Source organism: Panthera onca, chromosome D3, assembly GCF_046562875.1.
Source record: "Panthera onca isolate mPanOnc1 chromosome D3, mPanOnc1 haplotype 2, whole genome shotgun sequence".
Taxonomy (NCBI): domain Eukaryota; kingdom Metazoa; phylum Chordata; class Mammalia; order Carnivora; family Felidae; genus Panthera; species Panthera onca.
The window spans coordinates 20,659,407-20,683,942 of NC_138350.1; the positions used below are offsets into that span (position 1 = coordinate 20,659,407).

The following is a 24,536-nucleotide window of genomic DNA, read 5'->3' on the forward strand; positions in this document are numbered from 1 at the left end:
TGCATATAGCTGGCTGGCTTACCAGGTCCTTTATGCAGTTGAATTTACAAGGTGACACCAAGTTAAGATAAGTAAAGTTCCAGTTTGGGTGCCTCCATTTCCCTCCCCTGAATCCTGATCCACTGGCTGCCAAAGCCAGAAGGGGTCTCGGGTAGGGTGCTTAGTCATGGGGAAAGCTCTTGTGGTTGGCCCGGCAGAGGGGTAGGTTTCACTTCTTCACAATCTGAATGACATCCTCATCTTCCAACGTATGGTCTTTACCCACTTTTTGAGGATTGTGTTTCACAGACAGACCCCAGACCAGAGCGCTGTAGAGAAGGGAAATAAAAAAAATAGTCAGTGTAAATAATCACCTAGCTTCTACCCTATTTACCTGGATGCCACCTTTCTGCTCAGATTTAGCATTCTAGCTCTTAAGAACTATAGGCTTACAACAGCCAAAATCCCCTCTCCAGAGTCAAGGACCAAATTCAAAGCCCAGAGGTATTAGCTTTCCCGGCAGTATAGCACAATGGCACCTTCAGATACAAAGTGGCAAAAAATTTTGGAAGTTGTGTGGTTCCTCTTCTTCCAGAGCCAATTTAGGAAAGTCAAAGAGAAAAAAACACAAATGAGAAATGTTACAAGACTAATTTAAAATTAAAAGGAAAAAATAAGGGTTATAGAAAAATACACTGAAATAATTCAGACTGAAAACTGATTCTTATACTGTCAGTTACAGACTGTTACTGAATACCAGTTTTTATTGGGTCTACTAAAACCATAAAGCACCTCCCTCCTCAGCCATGCTAGGAAAATTCTTCCTCCCTCCCAAGACACCGTAACTAGTATGTTCTCCTGATTTTTTGAATTTATGAAGATAATTTTTATCTACAGGCCTCCAATACTAAAAATTTGTTGTGCTAGTAACGGAAATTGAACAAAACATTAAGACCTGCCTCACAGAGGCTAAGAATTTTGTACCAAGCCATAGAAAAAGGTGGCCATGTTGTTATTATATGGTCTTTGCAACAAAACATCTTTAAAAACCTATGTTCCAAAAAGAAATCACTGAACGAGATTTCACTTTGTGGAAAACAGATAAATGACAGTTATAGATACAACACCATTAGTAAAACAAATATAAATGACAGTTACAGATACAACACCATTAGTAAAACAAATATACATAAAATTTTTCAATGCACTAACAAGCAAGATAAATGCAAGGTGACCATTTTATAATCTTAAACTAGAAAACTAGTTTTTAATAATCATATTCAATGCCTGCGGCAATATCAGTGCCTCCTATTTTATTGATGGCAGTGTAAACAGGTTCAGCCCTTTTGGAGAGCAATGCACCAAAACATATCAAAGGCCATATTATTACTAATCCTAGATTAAAGTAATTAAAAGGGAAAGGTCTGTGTATGAAGACAAGAAAACTATGTAAAGTAGCAAAAAATACAAAAAACATGGTTATAAAAATGATGTGAATCTTGCAACACACAGAAAACACATAGTAAATGATCAAAGGAAATGTACATGTGGTCAAGGACATAAAAAGAATGCAACAAGGACAAATGTTATAATTAGTAGGCCTAAAGCTGAATTTTTATTAAGATGGTTAAAATGCTCTTTGTTTCATCATCAAAAAAAAAAGATGGGTGCCTTGGGTGGCTCAGTTCATTAAGCATCCAACTCTTGATATCGGCTCAAATCATGATCTCAAGGTTTGTGAGATCGAGCCCCGCATCAGGCTCTGCACTGACAGCCTGGAGCCTGCTTGGGATGCTCTTTCCCTCTCTCTCTGCCCCTTCCTAGTGCATGTGCTACAAAATTTTTTAACTTTAAAAATTAAAAAAAAGAAAGAAAACAGAAAAATAGCAACCAAACAAAATTCTGTTTGGTTTTTTTATTTTTATTTTTTATTTTTTAAATGTTTATTTTATTTCTGAGGGAGAGAGAGACAGAGCACAAGCAGGGGAGGGGCAGAGAGAGAAGGAGATATAGAATCCGAAGCAGGCTCCAGGCTGTCAGCACAGAACCTGATGCAGGGCTCAAACTCACAAACTGTGAGATCATGACCTGAGCTGAAGTCAGATGCTTAACCAGCTGAGCCACCCAGGCGCCCCTCTATTTGCTTTGATAGGTCTCTTCTCCAAAATATTTTTCTCCCTCCTCATTTAATTCCCTGGCTAACTTACAGTTCTCTAGAGGCTTAGAACAGCGTCCTGCCACCATGGAAGGTAAGAATTATCTAGAAATCTATCACATTTGAAAATGGAAAATATCTAACTTCACAAGACTCTCCTGCATTAACTGAAATATATGCTAAAATATAATGGTTTGAGGATAGTGAAAATTAGCACCTGCACATGGAATTTAGTTATTTTGGATTAAAGGAATGTCAAGCTTAATAAAGGTCTTCACTCTTCTAATATTCTTAGGATCAGCAACAAGTATTTTTATTTTTTTTTTGTTTATTTTTCAGACAGAGACAGAGCATGAGCCAGGGAAAGGAAGAGAGAGGGAGAGAGAGAGAGATACAGAATCTGAGTCAGGCTCCAGCCTCTGACCTGTCAGCACAGAGGGTGACATGGGGCTTAAACTCGTAAACTGCGAGATCATGACCTGAGCTGAAGTCAGACATTTAATTGACTGAGCCACCAGGCACCCCAAGTATTTTTATTTTTTTAAGTATATTATTTTTTTTTATTCTTTTACATTTATTTATTTTTGAGAGGTAGAGAGAGACAGAGTACAAGCAGGGGAGAGGGGGAGAGAGAGAGGGAGACACAGAATCTGAAGCAAGCTCCAGGCTCTGAGCTTTTAGCACAGAGCCCACTATGGAGCTCAAACCCACAAAACGTGAGATCATGACCTGAGCTGAAGTCAGGTGCTTAACTGACTGAGCCACCCAGGCACCCCAAGTTTTATTTTAATTTCAGTCAGTTAACAGTGTCATATTAGTTTCAGATGTACAATATAGTGATTCAACAATTCATACATCACCCAGTGCTCAACAAGACAAGTGTGCACTCCTTAATCCCTATCACCTATTTAACTCATCCCCCCACCTCCTAGTCACCTCCCCTTTGGTAACCATCAGTTTGTTTCTTATAATTAAGAGTCTGTTTCTTGGTTTCTCTCATTGGTTTTGTTTCTTAAATTCCACATGAGTGAAATCATATGGTATGTTTTTCTCTTATTTCACTTAGCATTATACCCTCTAGATTCATTCATATCATTGCAAATGGCAAGATTTCATTCCTTTTTATGGCCAAATAATATTCCAGTGCATGTATGTGTGTGTATACATCTTCTTTATCCATTCATCAATCAATGGACAAAAAACAAGTATTTTTAAAATGTCATTATTTCCATATTTTCCTGATCTTCTACAATGATTTTCTATTTTCTTCAATTTTAAAACAACTTTTTAAATTTCAGCCCATAGAGTTGAAAAGAACTATTCATAGATACTGTAATCCAGTTAGTTAAAATATTTCTCATAGGGTTATAGGTTGCAATTCTGAACTACTACATATGTATATATATATATGTATATATGTGTGTATATATATACACACATATATACATATATATATATACACACACACATACTAGAATTAAGTAAATAAGTAGATTAAGTAATGATAGCCAGGTTTCTCATGGTTGAAGAAAGATGTTAAAAATAAGAAAAAGGAAAAGGCTTTAAAACAAACCCTGTGGTGTCGAACTGGAATCAGAGGTAACCATATAAGCTCACAGGTTTTTGTTTTTTATTTATGTATTTATGTATGTATGCATGTATTTATTTATTTATTTACGAAAGAGAAAGAAAAAATGTGTGTGTGTGTTTGTGTGTGTATCAGCAGGGGAGGGGCAGAGAGAGGGAGACAGAAGCACCATCAGTGCAGAGCCCAATGCAGGGCTTGATCTCCGACCATGAGATCACAACCTGAGCCGAAACGAGAATCGGATGCTTAACTGACTGAGCCACCCAGGCGTCCCTAAATTCATGGTTTTTAAGATAAGGATGCGAGGGTGGGTAAATAGATGGATAAATAGGAAGGACAAGAGAGATACAGAAATAAAGATGTAAGCATGGGTTAGTATCCATACATACACTTCCTAGCTGTCTGCTGAAACGGCCTATAAACAATGACAGCCCACTAACAATGAACACACCTAGCACACACATCTTGTATACCAGGGCTTCTTGGAGAAGTGACTGATTCCAGGGGTGGTGCAGGGAAAAAATCATTATGAATCAGGAACATCTAGTAGTGCCAAAAAGTAAGGAAATGCTTAAAAAAAAAAAAAAATGGCAGTTTACTAAAAGAACACAGGAGCCAACTGAAGGAGTTCCTAACTGCCAAACCTAGAACACTTTGAGTAACAAAATAATGGTAGTACTGGATTATGGCCCATGGAAAAAATACCCAAGAGCTCATACCAATATAATTATGAATTAAATTAATAGGAGAGAAGCAATAGCTCTAACTCACAGAACTCCAGTAAATAAATGTAAAATCAAAGAGGGAAATAAAGAATCACCATTAGACAAACAACACTGCAATAAAAGTTGCCGACAAGCTCCACTGATAGGTACTAAAATCAGCAAGAAGAGAAACATGATTTGCATAGTCTCAGAGTAACTCCCCCAAAATATTTACCAAATACAAAGAAAGAAAAATACTATTTTTACAGTAAAGAATCCGAACCAACACCAACTTCACCAAGTGATTAAAGTAAATATCACTATCAATAGGATATACTGACATCATGATTCTTGTGATAGGATGCATTGAGGATATGTCATAGTTTTTGTGATATTCTTACCAAAAATGCGTGTCACTTCAGTCGTGAGAGAACACTGAACAAACCCAAAGTGAGGGACATTCTACAGAATAACTGACCAGTACTCTTCAATGTGCCAAGGTCATCAAAGACAGTGAAAGGCTAAAGAAATATTACTGGGAGACTGAAAAACTGGAAGACTAAGGAGAAGTAACAACTATATGCCACGTAGATTCCTGAAATACAAAATGGACACTGGTAGAAAAGGTATTAAAACTCAAATAAAGGGCACCTGGCTGGCTCAGTCAGAAGAGCATGTGACTCATGGGGCGCCTGGGTGGCTCAGTCGGTTGAGCGTCCAACTCAGGCTCAGGCCATGATCTCACGGCTCGTGAGTTCAAGCCCTGCGTTGGGCTCTGTGCTGACAGCTCAGAGCCTGGTGCTTCTGCTTCTGTGTCTCCTTTCTCTCTGCCCTAACCCACTCTCATTCTTTCTCTCTCTCTCAAAAATAAAATAAACATTTAAAAAAAAAAAAACTTAAAAAAAAAAAAAAAAAAGAAGAGCATGGGACTCTTGATCTCAGGGTTGTGAGTTCAAGCCCCATGTTTGGTGTAGGATTACTTAAATAAAAAAAATAAATAAATCTCAAATAAGGCCTAAAAATTAGTTAATACTATACCAATGCTAATTTCTATTCCTGATAACTGTACTATGGTTATGTGAGCTGGTAACATCAGAAATGTGGTGAGGGATATAAGGAAACTCTTTACCTAATTTTTCAACTTTTCTGTAAGTCTAAAATTAGCTCACTTAGCTCAAAATATAATGTTAGAATTTTTTTTTTTTTCAGCCTGTTAGAATTTTTTTTTTTCAGCCTGTATCAGCAATGAAAAGTATATGAAAGAGATTTAGGGAAATTTACCCATGCTTAAGGTTTAGAGTGGGTCTCAGTAACCACTGGAGGCCAATATGATCCTGGCAAGAAGAATTCACATTTGTGTTTGCCAAGAGGAACATGAATTAACAGAATAAAGTCAGAGCCCTTTGTACTGTCAGCTCTCCTGACCCGATGAGGCTTCTAGGGCTCTTCCTGCTCCAACTTAGCATGGTTTTAGGAAGACATTGCAGAGTTCTAACCAAGCAAGCATTTCAGCAGTTTCCCTGATGCCCATTTTCTTTAATGCTACCCTAAGAATTGGTAGTTAGTGGAATCAGTAGCTCCCATGGAAAAGAAGGCACTACATGCCCATGATACTTACTATTTAAATTCTTTGATAAGATTTTTGTGAATCTTCATGCAGAAATCCTCCACCGTGGTCCTAGAGTAAGGCAGTACCACTGGGGATGTATAATCTGGCAACTGGCCTTTGGGTTTGGTGTAACTAGGACAGAGAGGGAGCAGAGGTTGCTTACTTCTTGGAACATTTCATGTGTTAAATGCAAATCAACCCTCCATCACCCCTGAGAAGACCAGACACAGATAACTTTCAACTTGAGGAAGAAAGTGCCCACAATATGGCCTGGCACATGATAGAAATTAATATACTTGTATATTAATTATACAAGACAAATTATGTTAATGAGTTCCAGGAGGTATCATTTTAGGACAGTCTGGTTTAATTCCTACAGCAATATGACCCTTTCCACTAAGACTTACATCCTCACTAGCTTCAGATAGTCCCAGATCTTTTCCAATAGGTCGTCAAAATTCCAGCGGTGATGGGCAGAAATTGGGACACAGTGAGGCACCTTATAGATGATATCCAATTCCTCAATGGAGATCTGATCAATCTTATTCAATACATAAATACAAGGGATATAAACTCTACAGAAATAGAATAAAATAAGACATTAGTCTGGAGCCTTTGACAAAACTCTCAGTGTGATTATTAGCATCTCCTTGCTCAGGACCCCAAATCAGAGATTCTCAAGAGGCACAAGAGGCAGATCAACCCCTCAATCCCTCCCCATGAAAGGCTTCCTACTAAAATAAGGTCAAATGTCTGAAAAAGTAAACTGTGGGTTGAGAAGGAACAAAACTCAGGCCCTAGTCTGAGCCATGCAGCTAATTACTGAGAGATCATACTGCAATAGAAGAAACACAAGCTTTGGAGTCACACAGACTAAATCTACTCCCACCTTTGTCACTTCCTAGATGTAAGTCCCTGGGAAAGTCTCAGAGTCAATTTCCTACAAAGTTGTTTTATGAATTATAAATGTAAATAAACTTTTAATAACGTTTCATGATAATTTTTTAAATAAAAAACATAACATCTGGCAAAGTCACAATCCTAATGTCCAATCAATAGGGCAGCCAAGGCTACCAATTATTGATAGCAAGCCACAACTTCTCATGCTTCAAATGCCTCACTTATACAATGGCCTAACTCAAAGAATTAGCCTTTGCTTGTTTTCAAATGAAAATCAAATAAATCCATCCAACAAATAGAAACAAATGAACAGGAAAGCAACTAAAAAATATTATGCTCAATAAGAAACTCTTAAAAACTGAGAATAAACTGAGGGCTGATGGGGGGGTGGGAGGGAGGGGAGAGTGGGTGATGGGTATTGAAGAGGGCATCTTTTGGGATAAGCACTGGGTGTTGTATGGAAACCAATTTGACAATAAATTTCATATATTTAAAAAATAAATAAAAGGAAAAAATAAAAATAAAAATAAAATTTTAAAAATAATAATAAAATAAAAAATAATAAAAAATAAAAAATATTATGCTCAAATGCCAGGAAAAAATTTTACAGTAGCTTAAATTATTATTTAATTTAAAACACTAATAATAGTACTTTTTCATGAAATAGGGCTTTAGCTACATACCCTTAGGTTACCCTTAGAGAGAACAGATACAGCCCAGTATGTTGAGTTCTACAGGATAGCCTACAGGCTTTCTCAGATGGATTAATTCTGGGACAGCAGATTGTGAACTACTCCCTTCCACCATTGTATGACACAGCTTAGGGGACAACCTAGTTCACAGCAAGTAACTGAAATGGGGAATTTAACCATCATAACCAAATTTAAGAGCAAAGAAGGATGTTAGAAATCAAAACCAATTTCAATTTACAAAAACCAAAATCAATTTACAGCTAACAAAACCAAGGCCCACTATTTATCTGAGATACTAGCACAGCTAGAGTTAAAATCAAGATATCCAGAATTAGAATATCCAGATTCATAATCCAATGTTTCCACTACAAGGCTTAAATTGAAACTCAAGCACCAGACTGTACATGTAGTCAGTACCTGTTTCCTTCCACCACGTCAATAAGGTCATCTGCTGTGGCATCACTACGCAGAGTCACATCAGCATTGTGAATTTTGTATTCAGCCAAAATGCTTTTCACAGTTTCAGCATCCAGCTCACTCTGAGGGCACTAAATGAGCACAGAAGACAGTAACTGGTCACAGAGCAAAAAAATCTCCCAAGAGTATCCATCATTGTACCCGAATAATTCTAGCTAAGGAGCAAGTTCATTTCTGAAGTCTGTTATCCTGGATGAGAGTAAATGACTTTTATTAGGAAATACTTGAAAACTAATAATCTTTCTAAACTCAAATGAAGGTGCTATAGACTGAATCACTCCCACCCAAATTCATATGTTGAAGTCCTAACCGCAGTATCTCAGAATGTGACCTTTAGGGTTAAAGATAGGGTCCTGAAAGAGTTAACTAAGTTAAAATGAGGTCATATGAATGAGCCCTAATTCAATGTGACTGATATCCTTACAAGAGAGGGAGATTAGGATACAGACACACAGAAGGAAGACCATCTGAAGACAAAAAGGGAAGACAGCCATCTACAAACCAAGGAGGGGCCTCAGAAGAAACCAACCCTGCTCGTACCTTCATCTCAGATACCCAGCACCTCTAGAATTAAGAGAAAATAAACTTTTTTTTTTTAATTTTTTTTTTTAACGTTTTATTTATTTTTGAGACAGAGAGAGACAGAACATGAACGGGAGAGGGGCAGAGAGAGAGGGAGACACAGAATCGGAAGCAGGCTCCAGGCTCTGAGCCATCAGCCCAGAGCCCGACGCGGGGCTCGAACTCACGGACCGCGAGATAGTGACCTGAGCCGAAGTCGGCCGCTTAACCGACTGAGCCACCCAGGCGCCCCAAGAGAAAATAAACTTCTGTTGTTCAAGCCACCCAATCTATATAGCAGTTTTATGGCAGCCTTAGCAAAAAATTCAGAAATAATATGAAACGTTCAAATTCAATTATGACAGGATAACGGGAAAGATCTTTTGGTCAGGACAGCTTAACTTTATGCTAGTCATATTATCTGGACCTCTAGAATGTTAAATGTTGTAGGAAATTCTCAGACCTCAATTATATGACTTAGAAGCAAGCAGCATGGAGCAAACTGATTACTCCTCCAATATGAAACATTTTCTTTACTTGGCTTCCAAGATTTCAAACTCTTCTGGTTCTCCTCCTTCTTTCTCTAAGAAGTCTTATTTGCTGGTTCTTCCTATCTCCCCAATCTATAATCATGGGGTGGGAGTTGGGGAGGAAGCTCCATCCCTGAACCTCTTTTCTATTTATACTTACTTCCTAGTGATCTCAGCTAAGCCCATGGCTCTACAGTTGCTAACCACCAAATTTGTACCTCCAGCCTTGATTATTCCTCATATGCCTATTTGATGGTAATGCTTGGATGTCTCACTAGCATCTCAAACCGAATATCCTGATCTTCCCCTCCCCTCCAATCCTATCCTACCCAAAGTGCTACTATTTTAATAATAAGAGTCTATTTTTCCAGCTGAGGAAAAAATCTTATAGTCCTCTCTCTCACAACCCACATCCAAATCAGGTGTAATTCCTACCAGCTACTTCCAAAATCTTTTGACAACCAAGCACTTCTATCTCCCCCACTGTTACAACCCCACCAACATTCTCCATCCCTTTTCCCTAGTTTAATTTTTAGATTTATCATCATCTAATATACTGTATGGACTCATTAATTTTGTTCGTTACTTATCCACACAGAATGTAAGGACAGAGATTTGTCTATTTTGCTCCCTCTTCCAACCTCCCTCCCTTCCCAACAAGGGCCTAAAACAACATTTTGCCCATGGTAGGCGCTCTATAAATCTGTGTTGAATGAATGAAAACACTTGATATTAGTAGCCATCTACTTTATGCAAGCATTAAGACTGGTCTATACTCCCATACCATACCAAAAAATAACCTAAAAGAAGAAATGAAGTTGCAAAGGTAAGTCTGAGATTGATTCTTGTCCTACTCTGTCAGTCATTACAAGGTTATTGTGTTACCTCAGTTAGTGCTAGAAGCCAGGTAATTTCCAAATGTCAACATCCTTCCACCCCAGTTCCTTCAGCAGCCTGTCCCACCCATGTCACCTCCACTTACGGTGGCTGTGAGATTAATGCCTCCTTTATCCTTCTTCTTAAAGCCAATGTTAGGGGGTTTGCTGTTCAAACGAATGCCAAAGCCTTCCAGCTCATTTTCAATTATCTTTTTATGCCCCAAAGGTTTCAGGACATCCAGAACAATCAGGATCAAGTTACATGTTCGGGCCACTGAAGAATGGAAAAAATAATTTATATGTAAGCAAAGGTCACTAAAGACTTAACTAAGCCAAATACTCAAAAGCTGGAGTATTGAGAGGGGTAGAATTCCATTTAGAAACAAAGGACTTTTTTTTCCTATTAATATAAAGACACACATGAAGTTCTTAAGGTTACCAAATTCTATCCCAGAAGTCAATTTGCAATGTATGCCTTGTTTTCTGCTGGTATCTCTAGAAGATCTGTTAACTTCTAGATACACTAGCAGAAAAACAAGTCAGAATGAAGATAAGAACCAGGCAATAACCTAAATCCCTGAAAAAGTTTAGAAAGATTTAAAACAGTAAGAATTCTAAAAAAGATCATCTGCTTAGCATATTTTTAGTCAACTTTATTACCAGCATAATTATATACACATATATTACATATATTATATATAATCAGTGTAATTTATAAAAAATAAACTGTGTCCATGTCATACAGTTTAATGACAAATATATATACCTATATGGCCACCATAAGCAAGCAGGATACAGAACATTTCCATCACCTCTGAAATCAATCTTCCTCTTGATTCCCATTCAACTACTCATCTGCTTTCTGTCACATAGGTTAATTTGGCAATTTTTAAAGTTTCATATACATGGAATAATACAAAATACAGTCTTTTGTTCCTGACCGTTTTAATTTAGCATAATGTTTCTGATATTCATCCACGAATAACTTTTAACATATGATTCTATAAATAGTTAAAATTAGTAATTCAATATAAAGGTAGAATAAAAACACTTTCAAACATGAAAAAAACAGAAAAATTTACCTATCAATTTATCTTTTTTCTGGTAGTTTACTAAAGAATGTGCTTCAGCAAAACAAAAATGACCCCCAAAAAGAACACCGACTCTAGGAAACAGAGGATTCCACACAACAACACAGAAGAAAGTCTCAGGATGACAGCCATGCAAAAGAGTTTAGCACTGCACTATCCAATATAGACTCCACTAGCCACCTGGGCTATTTAAATTTAAACTAATTAAAGTGAAAAAAAATTGAAATTCAGTTCCTTAGTCACATTAGGCACATTTAAAGCACTCATCAACCACACATGCTTAGGGGCTACCATACTGGAGAGCATAGATTCAGAACACTGCACTCCTGGACAGTGCTGATCTAGAAAGCAACCAATCCAGATTAAAGCAAGAAGACAGGGTGCCTGGCTGGCTCAGTCAGTAGAGCATGTGACTCTTGATCTCAGGGTTGTGAGTTCAACCCCCACCCTGCACGTGGAGCCTACTTAAAAAAGACAATAAAATTAAAAAGAAAGAAGACAGGGTACAGGACAGTAGTGTCAGGATTGTGGGGAAAGAATGAAATCAGTAACTCTTGAGCTATATTTAAGTATCTAGAAAAATACCGATGGATAAGCATTTGATCTGTTAGAATATTTGAAAAACAGTAGCAAACACAGAAATGTAAATAAAACAAAACAATTACTAACTCCATGAAAAACAAATTTCAAAAACAGATTCAAGAGAAAAGAAGCGAAGTCACAACACACTACTTATCTTAGCATTGAACAAAAGTTATATATTCATTACATAATAATGTAAATTACAATTGATAAGTTAACTACAAATTGTGATATAATTTCTTTGAAAGACAAGGGGTAGGTGGGGACCTGGCTGGCTCAGTCAGTGAAGCAAGCGACTCTTAACCTTGGGGTTATAAATTCAAGCCCCATATTAGGTGTAGAGATTACTTAAAAATAAAATCTTGGGGCCCTTGGGTGGCTCAGTCAGTTAAGCATCCAACTTCAGCTCAGGTCATGATCTCACAGTTCGTGAGTTAGGGCCCCATATCAGGCTCTCTGCTGTCAGCGCAGTACTGGCCTCGGAAAACTGTGTTCCCCTCTCTCTCTGCTCTCCCGCTCACACGCGCACCTCTCTCAAATAAACATTAAACACAAAAAAATTTTTTAATAAAATCTTAAAAAAAAAAATAGGAAAAGTTGTATGGAATATAAGAGAGCTAATTCTCTGGGGCGCCTGGGTGGCGCAGTCGGTTAAGCGTCCGACTTCAGCCAGGTCACGATCTCGCGGTCCGTGAGTTCGAGCCCCGCGTCAGGCTCTGGGCTGATGGCTCGGAGCCTGGAGCCTGTTTCCGATTCTGTGTCTCCCTCTCTCTCTGCCCCTCCCCCATTCATGCTCTGTCTCTCTCTGTCCCAAAAATAAATTAAAAAAAAAAAAAAAAAAAAAAAAGAGAGAGCTAATTCTCAACCATGACATGAAACCAACAGATGATATCTAAAATTAATTAATTAATCATGAAATGGCAATATAAGCATAATATTTAAAAATATGAAGGCAAGGGCGCCTGGGTGGCTCAGTCAGTTGAGCAACCAACTCTTGATTTCAGCTCAGGTCATGATCTCGCAGTTCTTGAGTTCAAGCCCCACATTAGGCTCTGTGCTATTGGTGCAGAGCCTGCTAGGGATTCCCTCTCTGCCCCTCCCTAGTTCACACGTGTGTTCTCTCTCTCTCTCTCTCTCTCTCTCTCAAAATAAATGAACTTTAAAAAAAAAAAATGAAGGTAAAAAACAGAAAGAACCGTTGAAGAGTTGACAATATTTGCCAATGGGGAATGACGGTGGAGGTGAGGAGAGGTGGAGTAGCAGATTGTTGCAATTTATGACTGGCCTTTTATAACACTTTTACTTTTTTTTTAATGTTTATTTATTTTTGAGAGAGAGAGAGAAAACAAGCAGGGGAGGGGCAAAGACAGAGGGAGACACAGAATCCAAAGCAGGCTCCAGGCTCCAAGCTGTCAGCATAGAGCCCGAAGCAGGGCTTGAACTCACAAACCACGAGATCATGACCCGAGCAGAAGTTGACACTTAACCAACTGAGTCACCCAGGCACCCCTGTAACATTTTACTTTACATAAAAGAAGAAGGAAAGACATGGGTGGAAGTCAGGAAACCCGAGTTCTAGTTCTGAATCCTTCTGAATCTGCCACAAACAGTGCTACACTGGACTGAAGCACTTCACTTTTCCTGTCCTTAATGTTTCTCCTCAAATGGAGATCTGGATTGTTACTCTCTGAGGTCCCTTCAGGTTCTGACATTCTATTCCAGTAAGAAGTCAAGTAAAACTATGCCCTTCATTGTAGTAAAATCTCTAAGTCCAACAGTCCCCATCTAAAGCAACAGTACCTGATAAAGGGATGATATCCCAGAATGATGGCAGCCCTGAACCACTCACCTGCAATGACTTGACGGCCTCTGCCTTTCCCATCCTTGGCACCCTCAATGATACCCGGAAGATCCAGGAGCTGCAAGATTAAGGATGGGGAAAGGAGAGAAGGAAAAAAAAAAAACAAACACAAAAAACAGTCATAAATCTAAACAGATCAAATAGAATAATTTATTTTTCAAGTACCCAAAATATAAAGGATTCGAATCTGATCTTCCTTATAAGCTGTGTATTACTTTACTATGCATCCAAATGTCAGCTACAAGTTTTTTATATACTTTACATCTAGTTTAAAATGTCTAACAACCCTGAGACCAGGATATTGGCTGAGGTTCATACAGGTTAAGTGATTTGCCCAAAATCACAGTCCAAATCAAGTAAGATCTTAATTTTCTGAAACCAATATTGCACTGTATGTTGGCTAAAATTTAAATCAAAAAAAAAAAAAAAAAACCCTCACATTTTGAGGGCCAAACTCATTATTCTGCATTAGTATTCCCCTAATATTCCCCTTCTTTTCAGAAGGTTGAGCCCCCCACACCAATTCCTTACTGTAGACAATAGCCGGATCTTGATATTCACATGATACACTCAGAGCTTTGCCAATCTTCCAAATTCCCCAATTCACAAAAATTTCTGCAGTCATTCTTAAGCTGGTGAGCACAGAATAGTCACCTGTAAAACCTTTTTAAATGCAGATATCTGAGCCCCACCCTGCAAATTCTAATTTAGAAGAGCAAAGTTCACATGTTGATATGTACTTCAAAAGGCTCCATGGCTGACTCTGATGTGTGTTCCCAATTGAAAATGACTGCTCAAATGCCCAGAAAATGCAGTAAAGTAAAACTTCAGAGAAGTCCTACTGTGTATACCTAACAGTAAGAACATAAAAACCAACTTCATAGCACACAAATCAAATGCACATCTCAGCAAAATTGCAAACTATTAGTCACAAGCCCTTAAGAGTCCACTGAAAACAGTTAAGAGCATATACAAAATCTGAAAATACCAAGGGTCCACTGCATGGCCAATACTGAATTATCCACATAAATGGACAAGGAACAGAGTTGAAGCTCATCAAAACATCATTTAAAACTAGCTTTTGGGGCGCCTGGGTGGCTCAGTCGGTTAGGCGTCCGACTTCAGCTCAGGTCACGATCTCACGGTCCGTGAGTTCGAGCCCCGCGTCGGGCTCTGGGCTGATGGCTCAGAGCCTGGAGCCTGCTTCCGATTCTGTGTCTCCCTCTCTCTCTGCCCCTCCCCCGTTCATGCTCTGTCTCTCTCTGTCTCAAAAATAAATAAAACGTTAAAAAAATAATAATAAAAAACAAAAAAAAAACAAAAAAAAAAACTAGCTTTTGCTATAAGCCCATCTGACCTTATAAAAACATACTTCACATTAAATAAACCACAATGAAAAAGAATTCAGAAGGTGTTTAAACAGTTCAACTTTTCCTTTCAAGAACCTACTCAAATCTCCTCCCTATTCTTCACTACATAATAATGTTACCTTCTCTAAGACTAATATAACACAACAAAATCCTCTCTCTTCACAAAAGATAATGCATGTTGAATATATTAACCTTGTCTTGGAAACTTTAGTTACTCTGATTTACAAGGCTACATGGGAAGTAATAAGCACACCAGATCTTGATTTCTAAACATCATTCTCCAATAAAAGAAACTAGACTTCCTTCAGAAGTGGTTGACTTCAGGGCTAGAGCAGGGAAAAAAATCTAAGATTAGCATTGTCTTGCCAAAAAATAAGTACTCTCAAAAAGATGGGGGCTTATGGAAAAGAACACAAGAGCCAACCTGAAGGAGATCCTAATTGTCAAAACTGGAACAATACGAGTAGTAAAATAATGGCAGTACTGGACTATAACCCATAAAATAAATATCCATGAGCCTACATTGATACATACTATTGAATAAATAAGACAGAAAAATTCTTCCAAACAGAATTCCAATTAAAAACATGTAGTAGGAAAGAGAAAAAAAAAGAATCACTATTAGGCCAGAAGCAGAGTAATAACTACTGCAGACAGGATCCACAGATGAATGCTAAAATGAGTGGGCAAGTTTGAGAAACAGGATTTGTATCTTCTCAAAGTACCTCCCCCAAGATACTTATTAACTACAAAAAGAAAGGTAATAACTTTTTAAAAAAGAAAGATAATAGCTTTACAGTAGAGAAATCCTACAGATACTAATGTATTTAACCAACCAATGCAGGTCAGCAACAGCATTTAAAACATGTAATCCCAGGGGCGCCTGGGTGGCTCAGTCGGTCGAGCGTCCGACTTCGGCTCAGGTCACGATCTCGCCGTTCATGAGTTCGAGCCCCGCGTCGGGCTCTGGGCTGATGGCTCAGAGCCTGGAGCCTGCTTCCAATTCTGTGTCTCCCTCTCTCTTTGCCCCTCCCCCGTTCATGCTCTGTCTCTCTCTGTCCCAAAAATAAATAAACGTTAAAAAAAATTTAAAAAGAAAACAAAAAAAAAAACCATGTAATCCCATGATAAGATGCACTGAGAAGGACACACCATCACTTCAGGGCATTCTTGCCAAAAATACATTAAAACCTCAGTCTAATTATGAGAAAATATCAGACAAACCCAAACTGAGAGACATTCTACAGAACAATTACTCAGTACTCTTTAAGTGTCAAGGTCTTAAAGGACAGGACAGAGTAATTATTACAGACAGCAGGAGAATGAACAAAAAGAACTAAATGCACCATGGAATGAGAAGGCATTTGGTGGGAAAATTGGTAAAAATCTGAAGTCTGTAGTTCAGTGATCACTGCATCTATATTAATCTATCTCTAATAATTCTTCTGTGATTATGTAGAATATTAACATAAGGGGCATCAAGATGAGTGATACAAGAGAACCTCAAAATAATTACGCTGAATGAAAGAAGCTAACCAAAAGAGAGTACGTTTATATTTACACATGGTCTTATTTATACACAACTCAACCTGTAAACTAATCTGCAATGACAAAATATAAATAAGTAATTGCTTGGAGATGAAGGGGACCATGAGGGAGGGGGCATTTGGAAATTTCTGGGGTTGGTATGTTCATGATCTTGATTGTGGTGATGTTTTCACCAGTATATAGCTATGTCAAAACTAACTAAATTTTATACTTTATCTAGTCTATTGTATGTAAATTATACCTCAATAAAGAGGTTTGAAAAAACAAAAAGTTCATCATCAGTTGTTCCTAGAAATTAAGTCTAGAGTCTACTTCAACTCTCCCAAAGAGTCTATAACCTAACACTTAGTAAATCTTTCTGCTATATGTATTATATATGATATATATAATATATATAATTATATATTATACTTAATTATATAATTATAACCTAGTTATATATTTTACACAATATATATTCTATATAATTATATAAGCATAATATAATATACATTATATATATATACATAACATAAGCAAAAGGCTTTACTATATACACTGAACCTCGCTGATGCTATCAAAAACTCAAAAGGGAAATCCATCTGGATAATCTAAAACTCTTAAACATAGAATATGACTATATTATCATATAAAAGAGCATCTGAAAGAGAATATTACACTGAGAGAAAAGAACACAAGTTTTCTACCTATGGCAGCTAAAACGCAGGGGAAAATTTATTGAGGCCCTAGAAAAGTAAAAACAACTTAATTTTAGCTTGTCTTGAGAGGGAAATACCTTTAAGGTTAGAATGAACCATTTAAATGTGGCAACTAAATTTCAGACAATATCAAGGCACATTTAGGGTGATATGGCTATAGACGTGGCAATCAAATTTCATTCAATAAAATAACCCATGCTTAACATATCTGAATTTCATATTACAACCAAGAGATAAGAAAAGAATAAATATTTGTTTAAATCATGAAACTGTAGGATTTTAAGAATTCAATGTTAAACTAATTCAAACTCAAATGCCTTTAGAGGTTAAAGCAACTAACTTAAATATGCAAATCAATTATATAATCAATTATATACATAGAACAACAGGAGTGCTAGGGACACTAGCAAGGTGAAAACAAGCCCCATAATTTTAAAAACTGAACATCCTCTCTGCAGGCTAATCTCCACCTATGTGATATATCAATTTTCTTTATAACATCCCTGGTAAGTGGTGGTTCAGTCACCTACAGACGTAGTAATTCTTTGTCTCAGGAGGTACCATTCCATTTTTAGGCACCTTTACTATTAAAAAACATCATCCTTCCTAACAAAAAACCCAGAAATCTCCCTCCTTATAATTCTTAGTAGTAAATGGTTCTAATTTTGTACACCTCTCCCTTCCAAGTCACAGATAATGAGTGCTCTGCCACAAAACAACCAATTTAAAAAACATTCGAGGGCAGTCATCTTAATCCTGTTGTGTACTCAAGTTGGTTTCTGGAGAAAGTCAGAAGGGAAGGAAAAAGAGAGGAGAGTGCATAGGCAGAAAAGAAAGCACCATGCAAAAAAGGGGGAAAACACCTAAAAGGTCAGGAGACACCGAAATGAATGCTTTGTGGGAAACACAAGTAAAGAGAGGGGCTAAGTAACTCTTTATTCTGATACACTCAGAAGCCCTAAAAGAGATGTCAATGGCATCTCATCAGGGAAGAGGTTATTCTAGGAGCTGCCAAAACTGTGATTATCAGTAAGACTCTGAAACAAGATGCAATCAAGCAGTGGTCCAGATATGCCCAAGCATCCTCACTCTTATTATATACATTTGAACATGGAGTACCAGAAAGATCTGCATGGGCACCTAACCAGCAGGAAAAAAAAAAGCCATTGAAAATACTACCAGGTGGAACTCCTGGATGGCTCAGTTAAGTGTCAATTTAGGTTCATGTCATGATCTCAAGGTTCATGAGTTCATGCCCTGCATCGGGCTCTCTGCTGTCAGCTGTCAGAGCCTACTTCGGATCTTCTGTCTCCCTCCGGATCTGCACCCGCCTCCCCACCCCGCTTCCCCGCCCACCAGCTAGTGCTAGCACACACACACTCTCTCTCTCTCTCAAAAATAAATAAACATTATGGGGCACCTGGGTGGCTCGGTCGGTTAAGCGTCCAACTTCCTCTCAGGTCATGATCTCACTGCTTGTGAGTTCAAGCCCTGCGTCGGGCTCTGTGCTGACAGCTCAGAGCTTGGAGCCTGCTTCAGATTCTGTGACTCCCTCTCTCTCTCTACCCCTCCCCTGCTCATACTCTGTCTCTCTCTCTCAAAAAATAAATAAACGTTAAAAAAAAATTTTTTTTTTTTTTTTGGGGCGCCTGGGTGGCTTGGTTGGTTAAGCGTCTGACTTCGGCCCAGGTCATGATCTCACGGTCCGTGAGTTCGAGCCCCGCGTCTGGCTCTGTGCTGACAGCTCAGAGCCTGGAGCCTGTTTCAGATTCTGTGTCTCCCTCTCTCTCTGCTCCTCCCCTGTTCATGCTCTGTCTCTCTCTGTCTCAAAAATAAATAAAGGTTAAAAAAAAAAATTTTTTTTAATGTTGATTAAAAAAAAAAAAAATTTTTTTTTTTAATAAATAAACATTAAAAAAAAGGAAAGAAGATATTACCAAGATACTGGTCCCTTCCTACTTCAGATTCTATAATAAAGAAGTATGAATACACTTTACAACTCTCTGCATAGCTCAGCAAGAGGGAAAACAAATGCTTATACCAAGAGTTCCCTAACAATGAGCCAAGGTACTCTGTGGCACCACAGAGAACTCAGAGTCCCATGGGATATTCTAAATTTTCAAGAGAAACAGCAATTCTTGATATATGTCAGACAATGAGGAAACTACTAGCTCCACATACTTCACAATTTCAACACTACAGCCTACTACACTGCTTTCAATTATGTCAGATCGAAATTTTGGGAAGTTAGATTTTTCATCAGTGGCTATAATAAAAAGCACCACACAAAAATCAATGTGGAAAAGGAAACAAATGTGGTGGTATCCAATCTGATTCCATGGTTTGAGAAGTTATGTGGTACCCAACAGTGCACACATCCCATTAATAAATAACTGTAGCTGTAAGGACATAAATACTTAGGTTGTTGCTTGGACCTAACAAACTGAACAATTAGGTATTTATTTTGGCCTGGAGTACCATGAAAAATTACTGAGAGAAGAAAAGTTGTCAGGAAATAATTACTAAGACACTAAGGGTGCTGTGAATCAAGCAAGTCTGGGAACCTCCAGCCTAGATTCAAATGTCATAGAATTCAGAATCTTAAAAAAAAAAAAAAAATCAGAATCTTGCTTTCTTAGCTGTGCAGCCAACAAGAATATGTTCCGTTATATCTTACATTTACGTACACCTTCTTCCATACCCAAAGGAACTCTTCGTTCGGGAGCCCTAAATCTACCATCTATCTAAGAAAAACTCAGGACACTAACTTCATCAGGCCTCACAGATAAGAATTATCTTCCAAAAAGGATTTTATCATGTTATTTCTTTTTTTAAAAGCTTCTGATGGTTCCTAGCTACATATAAGATAAAATTCAACTTCCTTAGCAGGCACAGAAGGGCCTTCATAATTAAGCTCCAACCTACTTTTCCGGATTCAGTTTCTACCACTCCTGTCTACACCTAAGCTTGCACCACAGCAAGCTATTTACTATTATGGCTGCCTGAAATTGCCCTTTACCTTCTCTGGCTGATAAAATTCTACTTGAACTTCAAGACCCACCTCCACTGTCATTTTTTTTTTTTTTTTAACGTTTATTTATTTTGTGAGAGAGATAGTCAGTCCAAGGCACAGAGCCCAACATGGGGTTCAATCCTACGAACCATGAGACCATGACCTAAGCCAAAATCAAGAGTCAGACGCTCAACCGACTGAGCCACCCAGACACTCCTCCATTGTCATTTTCTACACGAAGCTTTTTTAGTTCTACCAGACCTTCCCCCAATATACTCAGGTGAAAAAGCAGTCCCTTCTTTCTATGTGTTTTGACAGAAACTATCCCACTGTATTACTGTCTGTATGTACTATTCTATCATGTTTGCTAGATAGAAAGGGCCTAGTAGTTCAAAGGTTAGGCCTGGCATACGCACAGCTTCCCATAAGTGCTTTTTAAATTAACGAAAGACTGGATTTCTTCCCTTCTGTGGCCTGCAGGCCTGACTCACCTGGATCTTGGCACCTTTGTATCTGATGACACCAGGCACAGTGGTCAGAGTAGTGAACTCATAAGCTGCCACCTCAGAATATACTCCCGCCAGGTTGCTAAGTAGTGTTGACTTCCCCACTGATGGAAAACCCACAAAACCAATTCGAGCATCACCTGTCTTGGCCACATCAAAACCTAAAACATCAATAAATATCAAAAAGAAGAGGAAAGTTATCTCTTAAAATGTTGAGATTCAGGTAATTCCTTTCACATTCTAGTAGTCTATCCATCTAGGACATATTTCTCCAGCTTTCTACAGTTTACCTTTCCAGAACTTAAGCACACGAAATTTTCCCTAGAGCAATTAACATGGAATATTTACTTAGAAACTTTATTCTTCACTGTTATATACATTTCTAGCACCCATAGTATTTTAGGCTCGAAGGTTATATAATAATTGATCTAAAAAATGGGTTTCTTTTTTGTCTTACAAACTCTAAGAACTGTATGATTAATTAGGTTTGCTTTTCTTTTCTTTTTTTTTTTTTTTTTGGTAATGGCTGCAAACAAGTTCAAAGGCAAATTTATGGCCCTCCTCTAGGAAGTGTACAGACTTTATGACATTATTTTTGGTCCCAACTTTATCTCTCTTGGCTTCAACTTATTCTTCCTACTTACATTTCCCTTTGCACCAATATACTTATTTTTTATTTTGTTGATGTATGTATGTACATATTCCTGTAAGCCAATGAAAACCTCTTTGGGATCAATACAAGATATACATAAGGGCTCCTGTCTGGCTGTCTTTTTTTCTTTTTTTAAACCTTTTATTGAAGCATAAAGATACACATAGAAAAGTGTCTGATTATCACAAGGCAAACCAGCTAAGTAATCAGCATCCACCACAAGAAATCATATTCACCATCTTCAGAAGCCCCCTCATCCCCCAATCCTGCTATTACTGACAAAAGAATAACTGCCATTCTGACTTCTATGACAACAGATCAGTCCCATTTGATTTCTCATTTTGGTCCAGCATTCCATTTTATAAATATAATATATCACAATGTACTTAACTATTCTGCTGTTGATGGTCATCTGGGAGTTTTCTGCTTGGGATTAAGAACAAGTCTGTACATTTCTTTTGATGACTTATGTATGCATTTTTGATAGGCTTGCCCCCAGAAGTAGAACTCCTGGGACATAGGTTATGCCTACATTCTGAGAAAAGCATACATACAATTCTTGATGTTGGGGTCGTGAGTTCGGGCCCCATTGGGTGTAGAGATTACAAACATAAATAAATAAACTTTAAAAAAAGATATATAGGGGCACCTGGGTAGCTCAGTCGGTTGAGCGATCGACTTCAGGTCAGGTCATGATCTCATGGTTTGTGAGTTCAAGCCTCGTGTCGCGCTCTGTGCTGACAGCTCAGAGCCTGGAGCTTGCTTCTGATTCTGTGTCTCCCTCTTTCTCTGCCCCTCCCCCACTCATGCTCTGTCTCTCTCTGTCTCAGAAATAAACATAAAAAAATTTTTTTAAATAAAAAGATATATATAGAACACTAGTTCATTACCTAGAAAATACTCATTTGCCTTTGAAATCAGCAGACTGAAATAAGCACAGCTCAAGAATTTAGAATTAGAAAATACAAATCTACCTTGATAGACTTTTTTAAAGATTTTTGTTTTAATTAATTACTTATTTGTTTGTTTGTTCTGAGAGGGAGAGTGAGCAAGCAGGGGAGGGGCAGAAAGAGAGGAGAGAAAGAATCCCAAGCAGACTCTGCAGTGTCGGCGCAGAGCCCGATGTGGGGCTTGAACCCACAAACCGTGAGATCATGACCTGAGCTGAAATCAAGAGTCGGATGTTCAACTGACTGAGCCACCCAGGCACCCCTAAGGTTTTATTTTTAAGTAATCTCTACACCCAATGTGGGGCTCAAACTCACAACCCCAAGATCAAGAGTCACATTCTCTACTAACTGAGCCAACCAGGAGCACCTACTTTGATAGAAATTTTTTAATTATTTTTAAACCATACAGCTATATTATTTTGATAGAAAATACACCAAAAAACCCCAAACCAAAACAAACCAATGCTTAAGAAAAACACAAACCTTCTCCTGGCCCACCACCACCACCACCTTTGGGGGTAATGAGTTCTCTACGAAGCTTAGCAAGGCGAGCCTTAAGCAGCCCTAGGTGGTGTGCTGTGGCCTTGTTCTTTTGAGTCCGAGCCATCTGTAAGGGAGGAATCACAGTCATAAATCAGAAGCAGTTCCCACAGGGTAAAATATCCAGAATGAATGCTCCCTCGAATCTGAATGATTTTTTTCCAGATCCTACTGTCAGTATACCCATTTTAGTCAGACTTAAAAAAGGGGGGGGGGGGGTGTAAAAATCCATTCTCTTCATCATCCAGCCCATTCTCACTACAGAACAAACAACTGAGGCCCAAAAAGAAGACATGACCAAGGTCATTACAATTAGCATTCACAGATCAGACTAAAACTGAGCTGTGGATTCCTTTTCCAATGCTTGTACCTGATATGCACCGTCTGATACAGGGTCACCACTTTCCCGATTTTAAAGAGCTCTGAGCACTTCAGACAATACAATCACATAGTAATTCGTGTGGAATCAACAGCTACCACAGATGTTATCCCAGATCCATTCCCGGGAGCAATACTCTGGGAAATTCAGCCATCAAGTAGAGATTGGGGGAAAGGGAGAAGGGTTTTGAACGCTGAAGAAAGATACTGAACGAAGTACGTGAGCTGGTCAGGGCTGGACCACAGAGAGGAAGAGGATTCGGTGTTGACCACAGAAAAGGAAGACTGAGAGGAACGATGTTCGGACAGGAGCCGAACACTGGAACGGGGTACCGACCAAGGTGCAAGGTCCGAGCTAAGGGGAGGCGGGGGGCTCCGGCGGAGGCTGAGGGGAGTGGGGGGACACGGGGCCGGGCTGAGAGGAGTCGGAGAACGCAGGCCCGGTCCTGACGCGGCTGAAGGGAGTACAGGCAAGGGCAACACTGCCGAAAAAGGAACGCTCCGAGGGAGAGTGAAGCGCCAGCTGTGCCCATTACCTCGGCTTCGATCTCCGCGATCTTGGCTAAGGTGCTGCTCATGGCGGCGAGTCACCGGGGGGCGTAGTGGCCTGCACACAGCCTACCTCCCCTCACACAGCCGCCTGCGGACCTGCTAAGGCCACCAGGCGTTACTGCAGCGCGCAAGCGCGGTACTTCCTACTTCTCGCGAGAGACTTCGCGCAAGGTTCACCGCGAGATGTACAGTTTGGGGTAATCTCCTCCCCTTCAATCAACCCCGCCCCGTCCCGCGAGCCAGCGCGGTGTCATAGAGCCCGCGGGAGCGGGGGCCAGAGAGGCCGACCTGGTCTGTACCTCCCCGAGCGCGCGGAGGGTCGCGCGCCGCTCGGCCCCGCCCCACCGGACCTGCGCCCACGTACTCTTCCGCGCCCGGCCCCCCGCGCGTGGTGTGTGATAGTGGCTTCTGGTTACTGCCGGACAGAGCCGCAGCCCTCCGACCTTGGGCGTCAACGCCCGGCGTGAGTGAAAAGCTCACTCAAACCATCTACTTCTCTTCCTCACCAGCACCTACGGGTCCGGAGGCCCCTTTTCACAGCTGGGGACAGACCCCGGCGAACCCCTCGGCCTCCTAGGTTGAATAGAGACTGATCTTCGGCCTGTCTCGCCCTCTTGGAAAAAGAAAATGCCCCCTTTCAGTCATTCAGAACTATATTTAGGTGTCTTGTTTTGTCTGTCCCTAACCCCGAGTGCAGTGTGTGGCACATGGTGAACCTGCAA

At 39.2% G+C, this 24,536-nt stretch overlaps 1 protein-coding gene across 1 annotated transcript; it reads right to left on the bottom strand.

Annotated features, from left to right (window-relative positions):
- DRG1 (developmentally regulated GTP binding protein 1) lies at positions 1 to 23,950 on the bottom strand. Its single transcript, XM_060612647.3, has 9 exons — positions 23,799 to 23,950; positions 22,828 to 22,951; positions 20,728 to 20,903; positions 13,596 to 13,665; positions 10,178 to 10,347; positions 8,045 to 8,175; positions 6,443 to 6,610; positions 6,045 to 6,167; positions 1 to 308 (listed from the first exon to the last, which is right to left on the bottom strand). The coding sequence occupies exons 1-9, from the start codon at positions 23,838 to 23,840 to the stop codon at positions 209 to 211; spliced, it is 1,104 nt and encodes a 367-aa protein (XP_060468630.1). The 5' UTR covers positions 23,841 to 23,950; the 3' UTR covers positions 1 to 208.
- Positions 23,951 to 24,536: the final 586 nt, after the last annotated feature.

Bases quoted from the DNA above. Each gene is read 5' to 3' on its own strand.
- DRG1 (XM_060612647.3), bottom strand. From the start codon at position 23,840: ATGAGCAGCACCTTAGCCAAGATCGCGGAGATCGAAGCCGAG. The intron at 6,611-8,044 runs GTACTGACTACA...CTATTTCTGTAG, and splicing joins GACGTGGTGGAAGGAAACAG to AGTTTATATCCCTTGTATTT. The intron at 309-6,044 runs GTAAGTATCATG...CCTTCTCTACAG, and splicing joins CTTATCAAAGAATTTAAATA to CGCTCTGGTCTGGGGTCTGT.